Source organism: Pleurodeles waltl, chromosome 6 (genome assembly GCF_031143425.1).
Source record: "Pleurodeles waltl isolate 20211129_DDA chromosome 6, aPleWal1.hap1.20221129, whole genome shotgun sequence".
Lineage (NCBI taxonomy): Eukaryota > Metazoa > Chordata > Amphibia > Caudata > Salamandridae > Pleurodeles > Pleurodeles waltl.
This window is the reverse complement of record NC_090445.1, coordinates 843,003,256-843,027,357: the sequence shown is the minus strand read 5'-3', so window position 1 is coordinate 843,027,357 and position 24,102 is coordinate 843,003,256. Positions and strand designations below refer to the sequence as shown.

Genomic DNA, 24,102 nt, shown 5'->3' with positions numbered 1-24,102 from the left:
AGGCAGGGCAGCACTTCCTCCTCAGCTAACAGCTCTTCTCCAGGCAGAGGTTCCTCTTGATTCCAGAAGTGTTTCTAAAGTCTGTAGATTTGGGTGCCCTTCTTATACCCATTTTAGTCTTTGAAGTCACCTTTCTTCAAAGGGGACTCACACCTACTTGTGAAATCCTGCCTTGCCCAGGCAAGGCCTCAGACACACACCAGGGGGTTGGAGCCGGCATTGTTAGAGGCAGGCACAGTCCTTTCAGATGAGAGTGACCACTCCACCCCTCCCTCCTAGCAGAGATGGCTAATCAGGAAATGCAGGTTACACCCCAGCTCCCTTTGTGTCACTGTCTGGTGTGAGGTGAAAAACAACCCAACTGTCAACTGACCCAGACAGGGAATCCACAAACAAGGCAGAGTCACAGAATGGTTTAAGCAAGAAAATGCTCACTTTCTAAAAGTGGCATTTTCAAACGCACAATCTTAAAATCAACTTTACTAAAAGATGTATTTTTAAATTGTGAGCTCAGGGACCCCAAACTCCACATGTCCATCTACTCTCTAGGGGAATCTACGCTTTAATCATATTTAAAGGTAGCCCCCATATTATCCTATCAGAGAGACAGTCCTTGCAACAGTGAAAAACGAATTTAGCAGTATTTCATTGTCAGGACATCTAAACCACATTACTATATGTTCTACCTTATCCATACACTGCACCCTGCCCTTGGGGCTACCTAGGGCCTACCTTAGGGGTGCCTTACATGTAAGAAAAGGGAAGGTTTAGGCCTGGCAAGTGGGTACACTTGCCAAGTCGAATTTACAGTGTAAAAATACACACACAGACATTGCAGTGGCAGGTCTGAGACATGATTACAGAGCTACTTATGTGGGTGGCACAACCAGTGCTGCAGGCCCACTAGTAGCATTTGATTTACAGGCCCTGGCACCTCTAGTGCACCTTACTAGGGACTTACTAGTAAATCAAATATGCCAATCATGGATAAACCAATCACATACAATTTCACACAAAGAGCATATGCACTTTAGCACTGGTTAGCAGTGGGAAAGTGCTCAGAGTTCAAAAGCCAACAGCGACAGGTCAGAAAAAAATAGGAGGCAGGAGGCAAAAAGACTGGGGATGACCCTGCATAAGCAAAAGTCCAACAAATATGATCACAAGTCTCAAGCCAAAGGCAAAATCACTATGGCCATTATATGTTTGTGGTTGAAACGCCAACTTATCTTGTTACAAAAGATTATATTGAACCTATGTATATTGTATATGTGACTGCTGTGGTATACAAAACTGATGGGGTTTATTTTAAACTCTCTATATGATGTTATCATCCACTAAGCGATCAATGCACTCAACACTTCTATTCATACAGTGTACTTGAGTATTATATTAAAGCAGTGGGGTACATGTATCTATTAGATCTCCTCACCCTTTGAGCAAGACAAAGACTTCAAATATAGTCATCTCAGAAGTACATGCCAGTAGAAAGATAATGCAACCATCCATTGTGCTTCATGCATTAGCCAACAGCCCTTTGTGCTGTTCAGGGATCACCTTAGACCAGGGGTCTTCAAACCAAGTGGGTGGGAGTGGGAGAGACCAAATGATCCCACGGGTAAGGGGGCAGGCTGTAGCCAAAATAAGCATTATGATGACAACAGGGCTTTGTTTTAGGCTGGAAAAAACGCTTTGTAATGGGCCATCACTAACATGTATTGTCCTTTATATTCAAGCTGGGAATGTGTGTCAAAATAGAGGGAACACCAAATACTCTTCTAAACCCCCCCACCCCTGCCAATTCATACCGTGGCCACATACACATTACTAAGGCCTGCCGGACCACAATAGTATATTTGGCATGTGTTTGATTAACTTTTTAAAACAGTAACAGAACTTAATTGCAATCTTTAAATATGTGCAGACATATTTTAAACATTGCCAATTTATTAGAATAATTGTGAATAATTTGGAGGGGGGGCAACCAATGTTTTTTCCCCCCACCGGGGGGTACGGCATAAAAATGTTTGAAGACCACTGCCTTAGGCTTATCCTACCAGATGGCTCGTGCTCAACAGTTTGGTTCAGGATCAAAAAGTCAGTTTAGTTGCCTGAAGCAAGATTTGTACATAATAATATGACAAGCATGGCAGCCTCTTCCCAAACAAAGGAGATGATGTAGAGAGGGAAACTTCTCACTCACCAGAAACAGCAGCAGGGAAATTATTCTTTTCAATCAGGAGATATCGAGGACTTTCTGGGAACCAAGGCAGTAGCAAGAGTTGTATAAAAGTGGGTACTACCACAAGAGAAAGGAAGAGGGGCCAATCTGCATCCTGAAATTCAAACAAACGAAAGGAAAATTTACATTGAAGATGCACTATTTGATGAGAAGCTATTTTTGTCAGTCTTGAATGCGGAGGAAAATAAAAGGTTAATCTAATTATAATATAAAGGAAGAAAGGGGGATGATAAAACAGGGAAAATTAGTCATTTAAAACTGTAGCTAAATATATATTAAATACATTTGGTTGGGAATAATGGACATGTGAAACCACAGTACAGAAAACAAACTTCACATGAATTACATAAGTATTGAACTGTTAAAATTTCAGTTCACATTTTATATGGAAAGCAACAATATTGTCATCATAGTTCAGAAATGATTGCTCTTGTGTAGTTGGTAAAAATATTGATGTTTTGTGACTATTTCGATCACAAACCCTCCATCCCATTGTGATCCCTTTTTGGAAGGGATGCATTGAACACACCCATTGCAAACAGCGATTCGGTAGGTACTCGCAAACCCAAATAGCGATTCAGTAGTATGTTACTAAATCGCTATTTATGTTTGGTAGATACCAAAAATATATTTTGCAGTCTTAAAGACTCCAATTTAGCAAATCAGAGCCTTTGTAAACATAAAATAGTTTAGTACATCTGGTCCCATATTAATAAAAAGCAGAAACATATTTAAACGCTCTAACAACTCGGGGCATAAATGAGCTTCACTTCCCCCTTCAAACGTTCGATCTTGCACCATCTAGCATGGTTGCTGGGAACATTCAAGGACAGAACCCACTACGATCTACTTCCCAGTGCTGCAAAGTGATTGTAAGAAAGCAGCCACAACTAGGGAAAACAATTTAATAAGTAACTACCCCTAGAAGTAGAGATTAATGTAGGTAGTCAAGCTTAAAATATGTATCTCTTTAAAACCGTAAATTATAGAAGTTAATAGCGATACACTTTGTATCCAAAATTTGAAAACAGTGCTTAATTTGTGCTGGTGGTTTCTGGTGCTCGGCACTGGCCCTTATTACACAGGGCCGAGACTATAAATATCTTCACCTGCAGTAGGAATTTCCAAAATAACTACCTGGGTAACTGCCTGGTATGTTTGGTTCTAACATGGTGAATGTATATTGTATATCACATGAGTGATGTCATCATACCGCGTTGTCACGGCCCTGGCCAGTCACTAATTAACTGTGCCATGATCTCTAATCCCTTCATCACATTCCTCTCGCTTGATGCGGCCTGTGTGAGCTTCCCAGTAGATAACTGCAGCTGGCGGATGTCTCACCTCTAAAGTGAGGCGAGACAGGCTCTGAAAGCACAAGCACACAACAGGCTTGGAAGGGAGGGCATGTGAGTAATACATTAAAAGCACAGACTCTGCACTAGTCTTGAAGCCTAGCTCAGTACACAGCACTGGACATAGAACTGCCCTTGACGTGACCTAAGACTCCTCCCAATAGCATTGAGTCAGACTGTCTACAGGTGCATACACCCCGGTTGGTGGGTTGCATGAGTCTAGCAGCATTACTGGGCCCAATACAGTACAGCAGTTGGGGCAAGATGAACAGTGAACATCTGGTCTCCTGGCCCGATTATACCACCAGCCTCCTGGGGACCATCTGTGATCCACCATTACTCCGAGACTCTGCATGGAGCTGTAGCTAAGGGGACCATTGTTGGCAAATAAAGAGTGAGCCTAACTGAGGACTGTGCAGCCCCAAGCCACCCACAGCCAAGCAGTCCTTCTGTACTGTATCTGTGGCAATGGAGTGAGTGAAAACATTGCCTACGTCACATCAAGACATCACAGACATTCCAGACAGAAAAAAACAGTAGTTTTGGTGAGGATTTTCTAGTGGTGGCTGAAAAGCCAGGAGCAGACCATTTAGCTGCCAGTGATGAATAGAGCTCTGAAGAGTCCAACGTTCATGCGTTGGGAACGCATTCATTCAGTTTTTTTGTGTGCATTCTAGTAACTGTAGGCCTGTTGACTACTCTTATCAAATCAGCATTACAACTTTGTAGAAGCTGTATGCTGTGATATATGCTATAGAATGCTGTTATTCGTGATGGCGTCTGTGAGATATCAGAGTGCAACCACTAACTCTCTGTAGGTGACAGAAGGAAAGGTGTCGGTACATCTGTATGAATAGAAGGCCTGGGGAGCCCTGTGTGTAAGGAACTAAGTCCCACAGTTGCAGAGCCATCTTTGTGCAGATCTAGCTGGTTCTAAGTCATCAGAATATTTCAGGCCCCGTTTCCCAGGCCCCACGCGCTGTCACTCTGAGGATAAAGATCTAGAGTGAAGAACCCCGAAATAAGGAAAGGAGCTGGCTCAAAGTATTTATTGCAATACAGAGTTCTTACTTAACAGATTCAGTTAATGGTTAGCCCACCACTGATTGATGAACAGTATGTCCCCTAAAGATTTGCTTTGTGCTCTAGTAACAGTACTAGCATTCTATGGTATGTACATAGTGTTAGACCTGACATGCCTTGGGGTGGTCACCCCTAACCTTTTGCCTGCCTCCCTCCACTTTTTGGACATTGTTTTTGCTGGCTTTTAGACTTTGGACACTTTACCACTGCTAACCAGTGCTAAAGTGCATATGCCCTCTCCCTTTAAACATGGTAACTTTGGATCGTATACAATTGGACGTTTTAATTTACTTATAAGTCCCTAGTAATGTGCACCATCTGTGCCTAGGGCCTGTAGATTAAATGCTACTAGTGGGCCTGCAGCACTGGTTGTGCCACCCACTTAAGTAGCCCCTTTACCTTGTCTCAGGCCTGCCATTGCAAGGCCTGGGTGTGCAGTTTCACTGTCACCTCGACTTGGCATTTAAAAGTACTTGCCAAGCCTAAACCTCCCCTTTCTCTACATATAAGTCACCTCTAATGGGTGCCCTAGGTAACCCCTAGGGCAGGGTGCTGTGTGGGTGAAAGCCAGGACATGTACCTGTGTAGTTTACATGTCCTGATAGTGTAAAACTCCTAAATTCGTTTTTACACTACTGTGAGGCCTGATCCCTTCTAGGCTAACATTGGGGCTGCCCTCATACATTATTGAAGTGGTAGCTTCTGATCTGAAAGAAGTTGGAAGGTCATATTTAGTATGGCCAGAATGGTAATACTAAATCCTGCTGACTGGTGAAGTTGGATTTAATATTACTATTCCAGAAATGCCACTTTTAGAAAGTGAGCATTTCTTTGCACTTAAATCTTTCTGTGCCTTACAATCCACGTCTGGCTGGGTTTAGTGGACAGCTCCTTGTGCATTCACTCAGACACACCCCAAACACAGGGTACTCAGCCTCACTTGCATACATCTGCATTTTGAATGGGTCTTCCTGGGCTGGGAGGGTGGAGGGCCTGCCCTCCCACAAAGGACTGCCACACCCCCTACTGGGACCCTGGCAGACAGGATTGAACTGAAAGGGGACCTGGTGCACTTCTAAGCCACTCTTTGTAGTCTCCCCCATTTCAAAGGCACATTTGGGTATAAAACAGAGCCTCTTCCCTACCACCTCAGACACTTGCTGGAGAAGAAACCTGAACCAGAACCTGCATCCTGCCAAGAACTGCCTGGCTGCCCAAAGGACTCACCTGACTACTTTCTCCAAAGGACTGCTGCCTAGCTGAACTTCTGCCTTGCTGCAGAAGTGCTCTCCAAGGGCTTGGATAGAGCTTGCCTCCTGTTCCCTGAAGTCTCAGGACCAAAAAGACTTCTTTCTTTCAACTGGACTCCTTGTGCGACGCACAGCTTGCTCCGCGGTGAAAAATTCACTGCACGCCGACCCGGGACGACGACGCTCGACTTTGCAAGGAAAAGATCGACGTGGCGCCTGCGGTGCTACCGGAAATTGACGCACGGCCCGCCTGGACAACGCCGCCCGACTTCCAGAGAGGAAATCAACGCAGCGCCTGCCGTGAAGTAGAAAATTCCACGCACAGCCCACCGGAACGACACGCAGCCTGACAACAAGCCCAGGATTCCACACACAGACCCCGGGGCGTCTGAAAACCCTGCGACCCACAGAGGAGACTGTCCGCGCGCCGGAAATCGAGGCAACGTCTTCCCCGCGTGAAAAATAACGACGCAAGTCCATGTGTGAAGGGGCGAAACCGACGCACACACCATTTTCCACGCTTCTCCTCTGCGGCCCTCTGTGGAGATTTTACACTCAAAACCAGGTACTTTGTGCTTGAAAGAGACTTTGTTGCTTTTTAAAGACTTAAGACACTTCATATCACTTTTCAGTGATATCTCTACAATTTCTTATTGCATCTTTTATCGTTTGTGATCTGCAGATATCCAGATAAATATTATGTATTTTTCTAAACACTGTGTGGTGTATTTTTGTGGTGCTATATAGTGTTATTGTAGGATTTATTGCACACATACTTTACACATTGCCTTCTAAGTTAAGCCTGACTGCTCAGTGCCAAGCTACCAGAGGGTGGGCACAGGATAATTTGGATTGTGTGTGACTTACCCTGACTAGAGTGAGGGTCCTTGCTTGGACAGGGGGTAACCTGACTGCCAACCAAAGCCCCCTTTTCTAACAAATAGTTAGCACTGAGGCATGAGTGTCACTCCACCATCATCAGTCAAACATGCTTCAGCAACAAGTTAAACTGATGGCCAGACCAGGATAAATACTTCGCTAAGTCATTTATTGTCGTTTTTCCAGTACATTATAAGCTTCACAAAATTAAGTTGCAGGTTAACATGGCATCAGGGTACAATATTTTATTTCCCAATTGATTTGACATGCATTATTCTTGAAGTCTTTCAGATTGTGTAATCAGCTTTGTCAATGTTGTATGTTCATTTTAAGTATCTTTATTAGTTTGGATGTACATGACGTGTTTCTACATGGTAGTTGGGCCTCTAGAATTTATGCATTTTTGTGAAGCTTGTTACTGAAGTCAATAGAGCACCAGACCTCACTCAAAAGTACAGGCATTGGGTTTCTGTTCCCTTTTGGTAGGTATGATTCCTTCACCTCATTCAAACACCTTTTGTTTTAATGAATTTTAATAAGTGTACTGTTCTAACCCATTTAATGATTGATAACCAGTAGTATATTCTTGATTTTGGCTGCATTTGTATCGCCAATGTAAGAAGTGGGTATGACAATGGAGTGGCGCCAGGAATGAAGCTGGGCGGATAACTAGAAAAAGTGGCGGCGGCCTTATTTGAGAAATATTTGAGGCACCACAGGTTCATCTTTTACATATTACGCACTGCTTGAAAATCTTAAAAAGAGTAGAGACAAGAGGAGGATTTCAGCACACCGACATCTGGCAGTAGCAGAAATACTTTATTGCAGTAGTTAGAGGCTAGTCTAAAAAATTAAAAAAAGAACATCAAATGTGAAACTAGCACAAAATTGTCATCTAAGTTAAAGTGAAAATATTCTTATGAGTTTGCACCTATTCACAAAAGTAGCCTATGGAAATTTCAAGTTGTGCCTATCTCTGTTCAGTTAGTTTATACAAATCATACCATTCAAAGAACCAGCCAAGCCACTGACATATAGCTTACGAGTTTCTCACATTTGAACATATGTAGATGTTATTAACATCAAGAGGAACTTGCATCAATGACAGCTGATTAAACATGGGGTGGCTTATGCCTTGCGCAACTTACTCAATTGCCATAAATAATAGACATTAAGTTGAAAAGATTAAAATGAGCAAACCGTTTTCTGATCCAAAATACTTTCCACAACACACCTTCACGCCCACCCACTCCCTGTGAAAATGGGGGGTGATTGCCATTCCTTCAGACACTGCTCCAGCAATTTTTACATTTAATTTAGGATCAGCTAAAATGACTAAGTGTTCTTCAAAACCTTTGTATTTGTTTTTAAGAGCTTGAAGGTTTGTCCCGGTACTCCCAAAACACCAACTATCCTTTCTCTCGACCATGAACCCTCTCCGCACCTCTCACAAATTAGAGGGATGTATGTACATTTTAAAAGCTTTCCCATGACAGGCGACTTATTGTTATCTCATTAGAACCTAACATAGGATGTTCAGTAATAGTTAGCTGCACTTCATACCCAGGCATGCACATGATGCACATTTAGAATGTGTATTCTGCATACACATGCATATTTTCCATAGTCATGTGAGAGGCACGCACCCTTGTGTTGCAGGCACCAGTGTCAGATTTTGCATGAGCAACATATGCACGTGTGTTAGACATGGAATTACTTTTTCCATATTCTAAGGAATGTACCTGGGCAATGGTATCCCTGCGTTTGTTTTGAAGCGTTGCTGAGAATGAATACAACATGTATATTGGTCCTGAGTCTGCTTCTAGATGGTGGCACGAACTAAAATTTCTGTTTCACACTAAACAATTAATGTGTGATAGATATTTGTATTGATTTTCTCTCAGTATTTTATAAATAATTACTTTACGTTGTATGGCATTACAATGGTTTAATGTGCACATACATGTGAAAAATACCCATTTTTGTCATATCATTTTTGAGATGTTATAAACACTTTGAAAACTGCAAAAAAAGATTGGGGTAAAACAGGGACTTTTTCGGAATTAAGAGTCATATAAGGCTGGCTTTGTTCTTCGTGAATCAGGACCCAAGTTTTTGGAGTTCATTTTTCGAAATGGGAAATATTTTTGCATTTGTGGCGACGAAAACAAACTTCATTCTGGAGTCAGGGAATGCCCAGATAAAGTCCTGCACTTCAAATAAAACATCAGGTTATTCTTTTTTCATAAGAACATATCTTTATTGAATTTTAAAAATAAGGACGGACCCCTTTTCTCCAACTACTGCTATGAGGCACCATCAGTTGATTTCAAAGAAAAAGAAGATATTCATCAGAACTGCAATACTGCTAAAACAGAATGTCTGCAACAGACATCGATGCTTTGGAAAAGAGTTGGACACAGAAAACCATTTCCCTTAAAGGCCAAGGGCTAGACTTTCTCCTTGTTGGGGAGGGAGAGGGGTCATGTACGCTTTTAATTGTGTATTTTATTTGTTACGAGTAAATTATGCAAAGTGTCCTAAAAATGTATTAATAATTGTTGGCAGTTATGTCTGGTTAAATTAAAAAAATATACAATGATTTACAAGTGCAAATACTACAGTGTAACGTTTTTAACTGACATATATTCAAATACTACCAACAAAAAAACATTTGTAGTCAAGCCTAAATTCAGTAGAGTGCTTGGCATTGCTAGTATCCTTTCTGATAAGCATGTTTAACTTCTAAAGAATAGTAAACTACAACAAGTATTTAAAACGCTACTAAATGTAGCTTTTTTTGCAGATAATTCCTTTTTTTATTGTGAACAGCAAGATATATTAGTTTTTTAGTTTTGTAAGACTTTGTGGCAACAGGTGTAATGCATACACTATGAGTGCATTTTGCTTTAAGTGTTCGTACAGGGCCAGCAAGTACATCACTGCATATTCTTTAAAGTCTGTGAATATTATTACTTGACTTTTTCCTAAAAGAACTAGACAACGTATTTGAAGGTCTCACCTCCTTAAGTACTCCTCATGTCATGTTGTCAGGAGATTACCTTGGTGAAAACGGAGCTGTACTAATAGTTTAAATGAAAGGAGATTACCTAATTTAACATCCATCATCTCTTTAATGATAAATGAAGATTGTAAAATAAAAATGAAAGACATAAGGACTCCATCTACCAAAATGCTTTGGGCCTTCTAAAGACATTCATATGTGAATAGTTACGTATTGCTGTGCGATTGCTACCTCAACCTGCCTTTTTGTCTGAAAATATTGGTGTTCTTCTATATGAAAGAATGATTTGGGTTACAAGATGAGAAAGTGTTTAATAGACGAATTTAAATTTCAAACAAACATTGAAAATCATGAGACCTTCATTTCTTACTGCGTAAATACTGCAATGCATACTGCTCCTAACATGTGATGGGTGATACCTTGAGACCCCATTGTCTGGGGTGCTTTGCTATGCTAAAGTTATGATGGAATAATGAAGAACTTTAACATGTTTGTGCAGCTGATAGAGGTCTGCCCCTTACTTCTACTTCTTGACCGGTTATTAAAACATCTTGCAAAAGGTCAGTGAATCCAGGATATTGATAAGTGGTTGGCTTTACATTTGAACAATGATTCTGGCCAGAATGTAAGTAGTGAGTCGAGTTAGGAATATCAAAGGCTCATGTCTCTCCACAGCATTTTTAAAGATCTGGACGGAACTTTTGTATGGGATGGACCAATTCAGCTGCCCTTCCATGGCGCATCTGAACTATGTGACATCTTAACTAAAACAAAGTAAGGCGGTATGGATATCTTGAATACGTCTGTTCTTCCTAAATCAAATGTAAATAAGCTGTAGGTCAATTATAAAGGAGTTCAAATGAGACTCAAGTAATTCCAATAGTAAAAAATTTGAAAGTCTTGCAGGACTCTTCCCTATACTTGGGAGACACTTATCAACGATATTATTAGGGACCATCAAGAGTGCATATTCATGAGCAGGATAAATATTATAAAAACATGAATACACTTTTCTTTACCAACTTGTCTTCTGTCACTGCCAGGGCAATCATTGGTGACATGCCTGATTACTCTTACACCAGAATGCACTGATTGGTTAATTGAAAGCAAGTGACTGCCAACAAGGAGGTCTGGGGCCGGGTAGCCCTTTGTGTAGGGTGCTGGACAAACAAAGGAAGTATTACAAAAATACCAATGTTTGTGGGAAGGGGATTTCAGAGGCTCAAACAGCGTTGATCAGAGTCAATAACACCATCTATGAGCAATTTACACCTGTTGAATCTATTATCTAATATTTATTTCTTAAAACAGTTACTCAAAACGCTGTAAATGAAAACGGACTGATCAGGGTTTTAAGATCCCAGCGGATATATCCAGATTTTCAAAAGGTATTTGCTGGTGTAGGTCTGACTTAAGCATAAACATGCTTTTTTTTTTTTTTTTTTTTTTTTTTTTTAATAGAAACCACTTCTGCTGTACTCAAAAGTTGGTTGTGTGTTAGTAACAGGATTTATTCACAAACAAATTTGTGAGGTTATAGCTACATGCAGTGGTGTGTGCATTAAAGGGAAGACATGCTCTCTCAGTTTGTGATGACCATAGTCGAGCAAGTTTGTGATTTCACCCTGTTGTCTAGGAGTTCGGTAAGAACGGCAAGCACCAGTGCAAAGCATGAAGAGTGCCAAGTATCAATCAGCATGACCTAACTGTACATGTTGAGAAATCCGCCCCTACTTATAGTACGTCTATGGCAATACAGTATTTGTGTGCTGAAAAATTTCCACATTGAAGATTTTCCTATTGGTTTATGGCATCAGCCAACAACAGAAACACCGGAACATCACCATTAATACAGAGACTGATTACTTACATTAGATATTGCGATCTATAGATAACTGCATGCAAGGAAGGCAGTAGACTAAACGTCGTAGGAAAATTTTGTTTTCTTTGGGAATTTAATTCTGCCATCAGCAGCTGATCGGGAAAGTCTCAGTAGTATTGAGCCACTAACTCCAATCTTTCATCATCCCTGTTCTCGCAGATACAGAGAGCCCCCTTGCCCTGCTGCATTTTTAATGCTTAATTATTTCTTAATTTCAAAACTGCAATTAAGCACGTATCTTTGCTTTGCCAGCCTTCTTAAATCTATAAAGGCAGGAAAAAAATGGCGACGCTTTTTTTTTTTTAATTAAAAACTAGCTTGCTTATCTTTTTCACCTGTCTTTTTGGGAAGGTTATTAATGGTTCGTATACAAAAAAAAAAATGTCAGCAGACACCTGTGTTTTTTCCCCTAGTGCCAAAGAAAGGCCAATAAATTGTCTCCTCTTTCACAATACTTCTTTCTAGTAACCCGTGTTTTGATGCATATCATCTGCCCAATAATTTGCCTCCTTTTTAAGGGCGAGCGCAAGGGCTCCGTCCCATGCTGTAATCTCTTTGGGCTTCCAACCATGCCCTTGTCATGTCAGTCACTTATATTGGTTCGTGGGCATGTCTTTTAAAATCCGCTTGCTTTCTTTGTAAAAGGCATGCATAAAAGTCATGCCTTTTCCGGTGCTTAGCCCACCTACACAGCACCTGTAAACTACTAAAAACATACGAGGCTCGATGTTTTCAGCATAATTTCCAGACTACCTTATCTGTTTATTTTCCACAGCGTGCGATTGCGCTGCATTTTACATAGTGCGTCGCGCTGCATTTTTTTTCTTTTAATGTGTGTGGCAAGAAAAGGTTTGGTTAGGAGTTTACAACGGTAATATCTCTAACTCGAGCAAATGCGAGACCCGTTGGACTGAAAATGCTAGTCGTACTTTTGTGGTTACTTTCAGTTGCACGGTTCCCAGTGCACAAACTCACCTTTCCAAGCAGTTCTGGGAGCCCCAGCACCTGAGCACTAAATACTCCAAGGCAGATGAAGATGCTCGGTAGCAGACCCAAGAACCCTCGCAGATTCTTCGGTGCAATTTCTCCCAGGTACATCGGAACCACGCTGAGAGCAATACCTGCAAGGCAACCAAGAATACACAGGTGAGTATCTCATCGAATTCGCGGTCATGTGGACTTTGTGATGCAATGGCTGCATTTAGGGCTGGGAATCTCATTTATACTCATCACACCTGGTAATTAGCAAGGGCTTAACACAGGCCCGGAAGCCCCTGAAGCGCAGGGGTCCTTTGGGGTCCCAAGGGGCCCTCATTCAACCCAAGACCAATGAATATCTGTTACCTATTGGAGGCTTGGGGGCTGTATCTTCACATTCTGTAGGGGACCCCAATACTTTCCGCTACACCAATGAGCTGATGTGATAAAGTTCATATCCCATCTCAGTTTTATTTTGGAAAGCTAAGCCTTCCGGAATTAAACAGGGAGAAAAGGCGTGGTTAATTACTGATTTGTCTGAAAGTGGCAGTAAAATGCACCTTCTATATTACACATTACTGTGAAAAAACTCAGAATAGGTGCCCAATGAATTCCAGACCCTGAGAGTGTCAGGTTTTTATCAGGTGCAATGCATATAGATAACCCTTCCTCCCAGTAAAAATACTGCCTGAAGAAGAGTAAGACCAAGAAACATTTGTTGCACTTACACATTTGTCTACAGGTGATAAAGCAGGTGGGAATCATGGCTAATAATTTCCTAATAAAGCCAACTAGAAACATGGCAAACCGATACAAACACCGCCTCAGGCACCAAAGAACAGATCACAAACACCATATGAAGTATGACGCAAAGTAGTTGGAGGGTACGAGTTATTTGGGTTTATTTATTTGTAATTGGAGGGCGAAGAGCAGCAGCTTGAACAATCCACGGATACAACAGGCTTATCAGTCTACTCAAGCATGGGCGTCCACAACCTCTGGTGCACTGCCAATTAGGGCAAGTGTACACACTAAAATCACTGAGGGGCAGGGTGGACCTATACAGAGCTGCCTCATCTTAAAAACTCCGTCCCACATCTTCCACTTTTGTTGGTGCCAGTTGATTAATGAGGGATACTGTTTTTTTTTTGTTGTGGGTCAGATAACTGACTCAATTCAGTGACAGTGTAGTTCGACAAGAATAAGTAAAGTTCTACAAAGCTGTTGTGCACATGTAAACCTCTGGAGGGCCTCTTGGTAAATATGAAGGTGTAAGTGATCCAGAAATAAGTAGATTATATATTCTTTCAAAGAGTCAGGTGGCGTGACTCCAGTGCATGCCAGAAGTTAGACTCCATTGGTCACAAGCACGCTATTACACTATAAAGTGTGCTTTTTTCATCCATGTTAGACTTTTCATCCTTGGCGTGGTCTCCCTTAACTTTTTGCCTCTGTTCCCCAGGTTGTTGAAGTGTGCTGGACTCTGATTTTACTGTTTTTGTTACTCTGGGCACTTTACCGCTGCTAACAATTGCTAAAGTGCAAGTGGCTCCTGTTTAAAATGTGTACGTAATTGGTTCTCCATGATTGGCATATTTGTTTTACTGTTAAGTCCCTAGTAAAGTGCACTAGAGGTGCCCAGGGCCTGTAAATCAAATGTTACTAGTGGGCCTGCAGCACTGGTTGTGCCACCCACACAAGTAACCCTGTAATCATGTCTCAGACTGGTCACTGCAGTGTCTATGTGTGTATTTTTACACTGTAAATTCGACTTGGCAAGTGTACCCACTTGCCAGGCCTAAACCTTCCCTTTTCTTACATGTAAGGCACCCCTAAGATAGGCCCTAGGTAGCCCCAAGGGCAGGGTGCAGTGTATGGATAAGGTAGGACATATAGTAATGTGGTTTATATGTCCTGACAGTGAAATACTGCCAACTTCGTTTTTCACTGTTGCAAGGCCTGTCTCTCTCATAGGATAACATGGGGGCTACCTTTAAATATGATTAAAGTGTAGATTTCCCTAGAGAGTAGATGGACATGTGGAGTTTGGGGTCCCTGAACTCACAATTTAAAAATACATCTTTTAGTAAAGTTGATTTTGAGATTGTGCGTTTGAAAATGCCACTTTTAGAAAGTGAGTATTTTCTTGCTTAAACCATTCTGTGACTCTGCCGTGTTTGTGGATTCCCTGTCTGGGTCAGTTTGACAGTTGGGTTGTTTTTCACCTCACACCAGACAGTGACACAAAGGGAGCTGGGGTGTAACCTGCATTTCCTGATTAGCCATCTCTACTAGGAGGGAGGGTTGGAGTAGTCACCCATCTGAAAGGACTGTGCCTGCCTCTGACAATGCAGACTCCAAACCCCTGGTGTGTGTCTGAGGCCTTGCCTGGGCAAGGCAGGATTTCACAAGTAGGTGTGAGTCCCCTTTGAAGAAAGGTGACTTCAAAGACTAAAATGGGTATAAGAAGGGCACCCAAATCTACAGACTTGAGAAACACTTCTGGAGCCAAGAGGAACCTCTGCCTGGAGAAGAGCTGATAGCTGAGGAAGAAGTGCTGCCTTGCCTGTGACTGTGCTTTGTGGAGCTTTCCTGCAGTGCTGCTTCTGCCAGAGTAAGAGGGCAAAGACTGGACTTTGTGTGCCTTCCATCTTGTGAAGAAATCTCCAAGGGCTTGAGTTAGAGCTTGCCTCCTGTTGTTTGAAGTCTCAGGGACAGCAAAGACTTCTCTCTGCCAGCACCTGGAGTCTCTGGAGAGACTCCTGCTCTGACAAGTGGTGCCCTATCCAGTCCCTGGGCCCTTGAAAGGAAAGCTGGTGGAAATCCAAGGAAATGGACTTTGGACGACTCCGGACCGACGCCGCTGCCGAATCCGGTAACGCCGCATGCACCCGACACCGTGCCCCTCGCTGGAACACGACGCTCTTCGCAGGCCCGACGCTGCTGCAGCCCCGCTGAAGTCTGCGAAAGTCGCCACACCACGTCGTGACCGACGCCGCTCGAAGTGCACGGATTCAACGTTTCGCACAGACGCCGCGATCCTCGACTTCACGCATCGGCTTGTTTTCACTCTTCACCAAAGGTACTGTACTTGGGGGTCTACACGACTCCGTGTCCGGCGCCGCTGGTGTCGGCTTGTTGGGAACGACTCTGTCACAACGCCGTGTTAACATCTCATCAAAGCATTTTTGTTTCTCAGCGCTATTTTTGAGTTTAACCTCTAAAAATTCATAACTTGACTTGTGTATGTCGGATTTTTGTCGTTTTGGTCTTGTTTTGTTTAGATAAATATTTCCTATTTTACTAAACTGGTGTTGTGTCATTTTGTAGTGTTTTCATTAAGTTACTGTGTGTGTTGGTACAAATACTTTACACCTAGCACTCTGAAGTTAAGCCTACTGCTCTGCCAAGCTACCAAGGGGGTAAGCAGGGGTTAGCTGAGGGTGATTCTCTTTTACCATGACTAGAGTGAGGGTCCTTGCTTGAACAGGGGGTAACCTGACTGTCAACCAAAGACCCAATTTCTAACAATGTGCCTTAGGGGTCACAATTCAACATTAATGCGGTTTATGTCTTAGATTGTGGGTAGCTGCCAGTAAGAGGTAAATAGTTCAAATACTTTTGTATGTATTCATCTAAATATTAATGTACGAGAACTTGTGATCAGCATACCTAGCTAAAAAGCAGGATAGCACTGAACACAGAAGAGAGTCCGGGCCTAGGACTTCAAGGTAGCCATAAGTTATGTTCCAATAAAATTTACAATAAGGTAGACCATTTATGAATGGTTCATTCTAAAGAGTAACAATGTAATGTTGCCTGAAGAGATGAGCGTTCATATTCTCTAGAAATTAAAGGACCGATTTCCAGATCCTAGGAGCTCAGCCAGAAGAGAAGACATTTTGCATTCTCCTCTTTGCATTTATTTCAAGTTCAGTGATGTCTTGGCTTCTGGTTAAGTGCTGTGCACTCTAAGTGGTTAACCACTCTGCTGGATATGTAACTATGCTGCTTTGGCAATAGCTGTTAAGAGGATGAGAGCCTAAAGGGAAGCTTATGTAGTTCCTTTGAGGTCTGGACCTTCAGTGGATCCCTTCAAGGGATGAGACATATGTTTTGGAGGCTGTACACTAGAACATTACTTTTGTCCACGTGTGAAGGGACCATGGGTTGAAGTGTCTTTCTAAAGTCTGTTTCAGGAACGGTTGCCCCTTTTTCCATATGGAAGCCATGGGTACCATGCTCTCTTTTCCAGGTGATGCATTTGTAAGAGATTTCGGATTGAAAATTAATGTTGGGTTAATGTCAAATGTTTGCATTAAAAACATGACATTGCACTTTATAGGAACATGTTTTCTAAAGGTTGGCCAGTCAAGGCCTGAACTAAGCCCAGCTCCACCTTTGTTCTGGTTTTTCAAATGTGACTGTTTTCATTTCTCCACATGTTTGCAGCAAGATGCGCACAAAAGAAATGCTGTGAGATGATGTGTCGTTGATGAACACAGAGGAAGCCTTCAGTCAAAATGAAACTGTTGAAGGTTCCTTCTTGGCTGCATTTAGGAGGACTATACTGTCCAGGAGAAAGTTATTATTGTTAGAACTACATTTGATCCTGTGTATTGTCAACACGTCCCCCCCACCCCGGTCCTGCAAGTGCTTTATCTCTAATTTATCAGAAGATCAAAGATAGCGTCAATAGGTTCCTTGACTGAGAGGTATGTATCAAGAATGGATCAAAACGAAAAGAGAACATTTTGCACTGGGTGGCAAATGGAGAGAGAAACCATATAGCTTTGCTTTTGAGAGACCTGCTTGAATTAGGGACAGTTTGTTGCTGTCTCCAAAAAGAAGAAATTATTCATTGGTCGTGCTCAATTTCAGATAGGTGCTCGAGATTTAGTTCTGGATGACGCTAAGAATTCTACTCAGTTTTAATGAATATTTTTGAACTAATGTACGCTAAAATATACCCTTTGCAAGTACAACTCCTAGCAATCAAAGTGAAAACGCATCTCCCCCCCACCCCCAACTACACTGCATTTTCAATTCAAACCCTGGAACGATACTATGGGCTCAGTGTGAAGCCTAATGCACTATTTGGCATCATTTTGAAAAAACATAAGAGGGCAAACTTCTATCCCACATGTAAAAAAAAAAAAAACACAAAAACATTTACATTCTTTTGGGTTCTTGTTAATGTGGCTGGCCTGCAATGCTTTTAAATGAATCAATTAATTTGCAGCTTTTTCTAAAAAAAGTTTGAGAACGCCCACTCAACAGCTCGGTAAAAGATCTTCAGAAATCTGCTGAGTTTTAAACATTATTACTTTTACAATGCGCCTTCCACATTGTCACATTCAAGCTAATTTAGGAAGACAAAGTATTCCTTTCAACGTCCTCCCTCGTTAGTGGGGACACGTGTTTTTTTTTTAGTTTTTCTTTTTTTTTTTTTTAAGAGAAGGGGGTGTCATCTTGGTGATGAAAATCATTGCAGGAAGAGAGGGTGTTCATTTTGAACATTTGGGTTCACAGGTTAAGCTCGTACTTAGATTCTATTTTTTTTTTGTTTAATAAAGAACACAAAAACAAATCCTACCCGAGTGGATCCCAGTGATGAACCGTCCAGCAATAACCATCTCTGGCATTTCAAGAATGCGACTAAATCCCATCAAACCACCAGCGAGAAATACCAAAGGCGCACTGCTCACCACTGTGCCTTTCCTGAAAAAGAAAAGGGGAAAGCATCCAAAACAAACTCGCACCACAGAATAAATAACACATGAATTATTGTGCTGCAGCTACCCAATGTCTTAAGACCAGGCTGATTAACTTAAACAGGACAGTGATGTTTATGGCTAGCTGATTTCTTCCAGCCTCCATTATTTTATTAAGATTATTATTATTTCTTTTAAATCAAAATTAGTGTTTCTCCAGTCGTCAGCTACGTGGAATGGATCATGGAAACATGGCTCCTTATTCTAGAATTATTCACATTTGAGTATGGCTCACCTCAAACAGAGTTTTAGACAGTTTGATTGCATACATATTCATAACCACCTCTGAATAAAACAACCTTGTTAGCCAGTGTGAACGAACCACGTATGAGGGTATACATAATATTTAGTTGGCAATAGTGACTGTAATTGTAGTTAAGATGGCTAGTCCAATGAAGGGAGTTCTTTTTTTAAAATTGTTAGTCACTTAGACCAAAACTACTCAATCTACACAATAAGTTAAAAAAATTACATCAAGTTTAGTCCTTGAAAGTTTTGCCATTTGGTGAAGTGGGTGGGTGAGGGAGCGGAGGTGAGAAAGCTAAATAACAAATTAGAAATGCATTTGACATGTTGTAGTTGCTAGCACTGCAGGCCTTTAAAACCGCATGACACATATGCAACCTTTCTTTCTCTGTAAAATAGGAAAACACTGATTTTTTTTTTATCTACCTTGGTCTGTTTCTTTCCTTCCCTAGCAAGGTGCAATATTTACGAGTGATTTGCCGCAAATACATATTTCAATGTTATATTATGTGAAGCTTCTTTTCTTCATGCTACATGCAGAAAGAACAATGTACAAAAGGAAATAAAGAATGCAATGTATTTTTTAGTCATTTTATTTCCGGAAGAAAAACGATAAAAGTTTGCACAGAAAAATAAAAGTATTTGTATATTAAGCCTAAGGACTGAAAGCAGGACACGATGTTTTTATTTTCGTATAACATCTTGATTCACTTCCTGGGTTGGCAGAATGTAATTTCTTAAAATGTGTCACAATTATTTTTAGTCAGTATACATGAATTGTTTCGATTGTCCAGAACACTATAAGACCCGAATTTATTGACAGGTAGGTGACTTGCCCAAGTTAATTTTGGGCACATTTGATCATTTTACGTATGTTGCTCAATTGAAAGGCCCACTTTAATTTACTTGACCCACTTGCTCATTTTATAGTTTATAGGCATGCATGTTACACATATATTTTTACAGGCTGTCCGAGTACACCTTGATCTGGAAGTGCAGACACCCCTGTGCTTAATGATATAGCTATTTGAACATGTCTTTGGCTTATTTATTGTTTTCTTAGTCAAATTGCGCACTTTGGGCATACAATTAAATTAATGATCTGTACTATTTGCGTTGGTTACCTTACTGCTGTAATGACAATTATCTTTGTTGAATAAATCCAATATTAAGAATATGAAGTGAGAGCCTGTTTTAGAATTATTCATTATGAAGTTTCTGAATCCTCTTTACCTTCCACTAATTGTGGATCAACCATTCTTGGAACAGCAGAAGGGCCTATATAAAAGAGTGCAACACAGGAGCAAAAGATACATTTCCCCCGTTGAGGACATTTTTCAAAATTTGTGAGGGAAATTTGCAAACTGAATTTATTCCAAAATTGGAAAGGATGATGGCATTTGGGCAAAGATAATTTCTAGTGTGGTTTGATGCAGAGAAGCTTGGCAATATTTGGCATCTGATTCCTTACTCTGTCCAGCCCAGCCCACCCCAACAATAAGGATCATGGTCTAGGGTGTGTGCAGGAAAGGGAGGGAATAGAAAAAAAACTCTTAGACACTCTCCACCGAGCCCCCACCACGGGTGTCAATTTACTTGATGTTAGGCAAGGAGCAAACTCCATGCATCATCTGGATGGCAAGGGAGCACCACACACTTCTTGTGCTCTGTACCCTTCTAGCCTGTTGTTAATTTCGGCATAATGGATAACATAGGGACACTGTAAAGGCTTCCCCAGCTCTCTCACACTGACCCAAATCCAGCAGAAGGATGTACTGTGCCCACTTTCATTTGATTGTGGAGATGAGAAGGGCAAAGCACAAGAGGAACTGTGAGGCTCAAGAGGAAGTGAGTATTGAAGAGCAAAATGATTTTGCAGGGGGCATAGAAATGCTTGGAGGCTGAGCCCTTAGTACTGGAAACAAACCACAACAATAATGGGAGTGTCAGTAAATCTCAGAGACTGAGGCATGAGGGGTGTTGAATGGGAATTGGGCACAAACATGACTGAAAAAGGGAATGAGAGAGAAGATAAAAAGAAGGCTGGAACAAGTGAGATGGGGCACAGGACGACTGTCAGTTTAGGAATGATGTATTTGGACCAATGCACAAGAGGAATTGTGGACCGAGGCACAAGTGGGGTGTGTGAATGGGAAAGAGCAAGGCACAAGAAGAATGGGGCAACCAATAACTGTTACTCCTTATGCAATGCTCATGACCTTCATGTAACAGTTACTTCACAAATTATCTCACTAGTGACATGGCATATGACCTTACATTAACATTATGAGTGACATGATTATGTATACTATATGATCTTTATTGAAATTTAAAAATGAGCTGTGGAGTTCTTGTATTTATTGTTTTAAATATTGTGAGGTCATAGTTATTGTATTTTGGTGGGGGTTATGGTTTGTGTTACAAGTGCAAAGGCTATGGTTTATGGATCTAATCATAACTGAATTTCAATGGGATTTGGTTGTGGTTTTATTTCATAACTGGGGCTGATCGTTAAGTGTTTGAACGAGTTTCAGTCTTTCTTATTTTTTATAACAGATTTTATTAGTTTATAAACCGACAAGTACAGTACATTTACATACGCATTTCACTAGCACAGTGTAACATGCTAACAAGTCATAACCCCAGTCCATGCTATGCACCCCACATCTTGTTGAATTTCTATGGACACCCAAAGGCTGTGGAAACATATTTCAGGTTGGGCACACCAGTCCACTCCTGTCCTCCATTCCACCAGGATCAGGGCACCGGGGGAATTTCACCACCAAGGGATGTCTCTTTTAGCCACCAAGGTGGCTACACCTATGAAGGTACAGTCAAGCTAGATATCCACTCAGTTCATCAACCATCCCCAGCAATTCCACCCTAGGAGTCAAGTTAAGGCAGACACCCTCCCCAAAAACAAATATTTATGCTTAGCCCTGGGGGATGGCATATCGGCCTGAGGAGAGGGTCCATTCAGGGTTGTTATAGGGGTTGACTACAGGGTCAGGCAACAGGCCAGGCCATGCGGCCAACACCTGCTACGCAGCCGCAGACCATGCTCAGCACGGGGTTGGGTTGGTTATAGGGGTTGGCTGCATGCCAAGCCTACAGACATCCCACACTGTACACGGCTGAAGGCAACACAGGATTGGGGGGTTGTAGGGGTTGGACACAGGGCAGTGATAGGATTAACATATGCTAATGAAAATTACTATACATTAAAAAAACAAATTCCCTGAAAGAAAAAAAAAAAAAAAAAAAGGTTACAGGGACATTATAGTTAGGCTCACATTTTAAATATATTAAACCATAGAAATTCACCAGTTATTGAGTTATCTCAAGTAGCTACTAAGGTAACTATAACTTGCGCCCTCCCCATGCACTGCTAATTACAGCACTCATGACATCTTTGATAACATCATTTATAATGTAACTAACATCTGAAGTTAAATTATTGATCAGACAACTGTACATGGCGGGGGTGCAAGTTATAGTTACCTTAGGTCAGGAGTTATAGTTACCTGAGATAACTAATTATGACTGCTAAATTTCTACTGTTTGATTCATTTAAAATGTGAGCCTAACTAACGTCCCACCCAAAAACCTATACCCACCCCAAAAACTAAAAATGCCATCACCACAAAAAAACATTCCCACTCTAAACCTAAAAAGCTCTTACCACAAAAAAAAAAAAAAAAAAGAAGAAAAAAAAAGAAAAAAAAAAAAGAAAAATCAGTATACAGGGAGTGCAGAATTATTAGGCAAGTTGTATTTTTGAGGATTAATTTTATTATTGAACAACAACCATGTTCTCAATGAACCCAAAAAACTCATTAATATCAAAGCTGAATATTTTTGGAAGTAGTTTTTAGTTTGTTTTTAGTTTTAGCTATGTTAGGGGGATATCTGTGTGTGCAGGTGACTATCACTGTGCATAATTATTAGGCAACTTAACAAAAAAAAATATATACCCATTTCAATTATTTATTATTACCAGTGAAACCAATATAACATCTCAACATTCACAAATATACATTTCTGACATTCAAAAACAAAACAAAAACAAATCAGTGACCAATATAGCCACCTTTCTTTGCAAGGACACTCAAAAGCCTGCCATCCATGGATTCTGTCAGTGTTTTGATCTGTTCACCATCAACATTGCGTGCAGCAGCAACCACAGCCTCCCAGACACTGTTCAGAGAGGTGTACTGTTTTCCCTCCTTGTAAATCTCACATTTGATGATGGACCACAGGTTCTCAATGGGGTTCAGATCAGGTGAACAAGGAGGCCATGTCATTAGATTTCCTTCTTTTATACCCTTTCTTGCCAGCCACGCTGTGGAGTACTTGGACGCGTGTGATGGAGCATTGTCCTGCATGAAAATCATGTTTTTCTTGAAGGATGCAGACTTCTTCCTGTACCACTGCTTGAAGAAGGTGTCTTCCAGGAACTGGCAGTAGGACTGGGAGTTGAGCTTGACTCCATCCTCAACCCGAAAAGGCCCCACAAGCTCATCTTTGATGATACCAGCCCAAACCAGTACTCCACCTCCACCTTGCTGGCGTCTGAGTCGGACTGGAGCTCTCTGCCCTTTACCAATCCAGCCACGGGCCCATCCATCTGGCCCATCAAGACTCACTCTCATTTCATCAGTCCATAAAACCTTAGAAAAATCAGTCTTGAGATATTTCTTGGCCCAGTCTTGACGTTTCTGCTTGTGTGTCTTGTTCAGTGGTGGTTGTCTTTCAGCCTTTCTTACCTTGGCCATGTCTCTGAGTATTGCACACCTTGCGCTTTTGGACACTCCAGTGATGTTGCAGCTCTGAAATATGGCCAAACTGGTGGCAAGTGGCATCGTGGCAGCTGCACGCTTGACTTTTCTCAGTTTATGGGCAGTTATTTTGCGCCTTGGTTTTTCCACACGCTTCTTGCGACCCTGTTGACTATTTTGAATGAAACGCTTGATTGTTCGATGATCACGCTTCAGAAGCTTTGCAATTTTAAGAGTGCTGCATCCCTCTGCAAGATATCTCACTATTTTTGACTTTTCTGAGCCTGTCAAGTCCTTCTTTTGACCCATTTTGCCAAAGGAAAGGAAGTTGCCTAATAATTATGCACACCTGATATAGGGTGTTGATGTCATTAGACCACACCCCTTCTCATTACAGAGATGCACATCACCTAATATGCTTAATTGGTAGTAGGCTTTCGAGCCTATACAGCTTGGAGTAAGACAACATGCATAAAGAGGATGATGTGGTCAAAATACTCATTTGCCTAATAATTCTGCACTCCCTGTATATACATAAAGCGTATTTTTATTGTTAATAACTTTGGGGCTTTTTGATGAATCTTCACAAAAATTTTAAAACGTATACTTT

The 24,102-nt window shown here is 41.3% G+C and overlaps 1 protein-coding gene across 2 annotated transcripts in view; it reads right to left on the bottom strand.

The window, feature by feature from the left end:
• The window catches only part of LOC138300325 (solute carrier family 2, facilitated glucose transporter member 9-like), a 322,183-nt gene that overhangs the window by 153,824 nt on the left and 144,257 nt on the right, over window positions 1–24,102 (bottom strand). For both annotated transcript variants that reach the window (XM_069239555.1, XM_069239554.1), the window contains exons 4-6: window positions 18,291–18,415; window positions 12,692–12,837; window positions 2,204–2,336 (exon numbers count right to left, since the gene is read on the bottom strand). In XM_069239555.1, coding sequence (XP_069095656.1) covers window positions 2,204–2,336; window positions 12,692–12,837; window positions 18,291–18,415 — 404 coding nt within the window. The remainder of the gene's footprint in view (window positions 1–2,203; window positions 2,337–12,691; window positions 12,838–18,290; window positions 18,416–24,102) is intronic.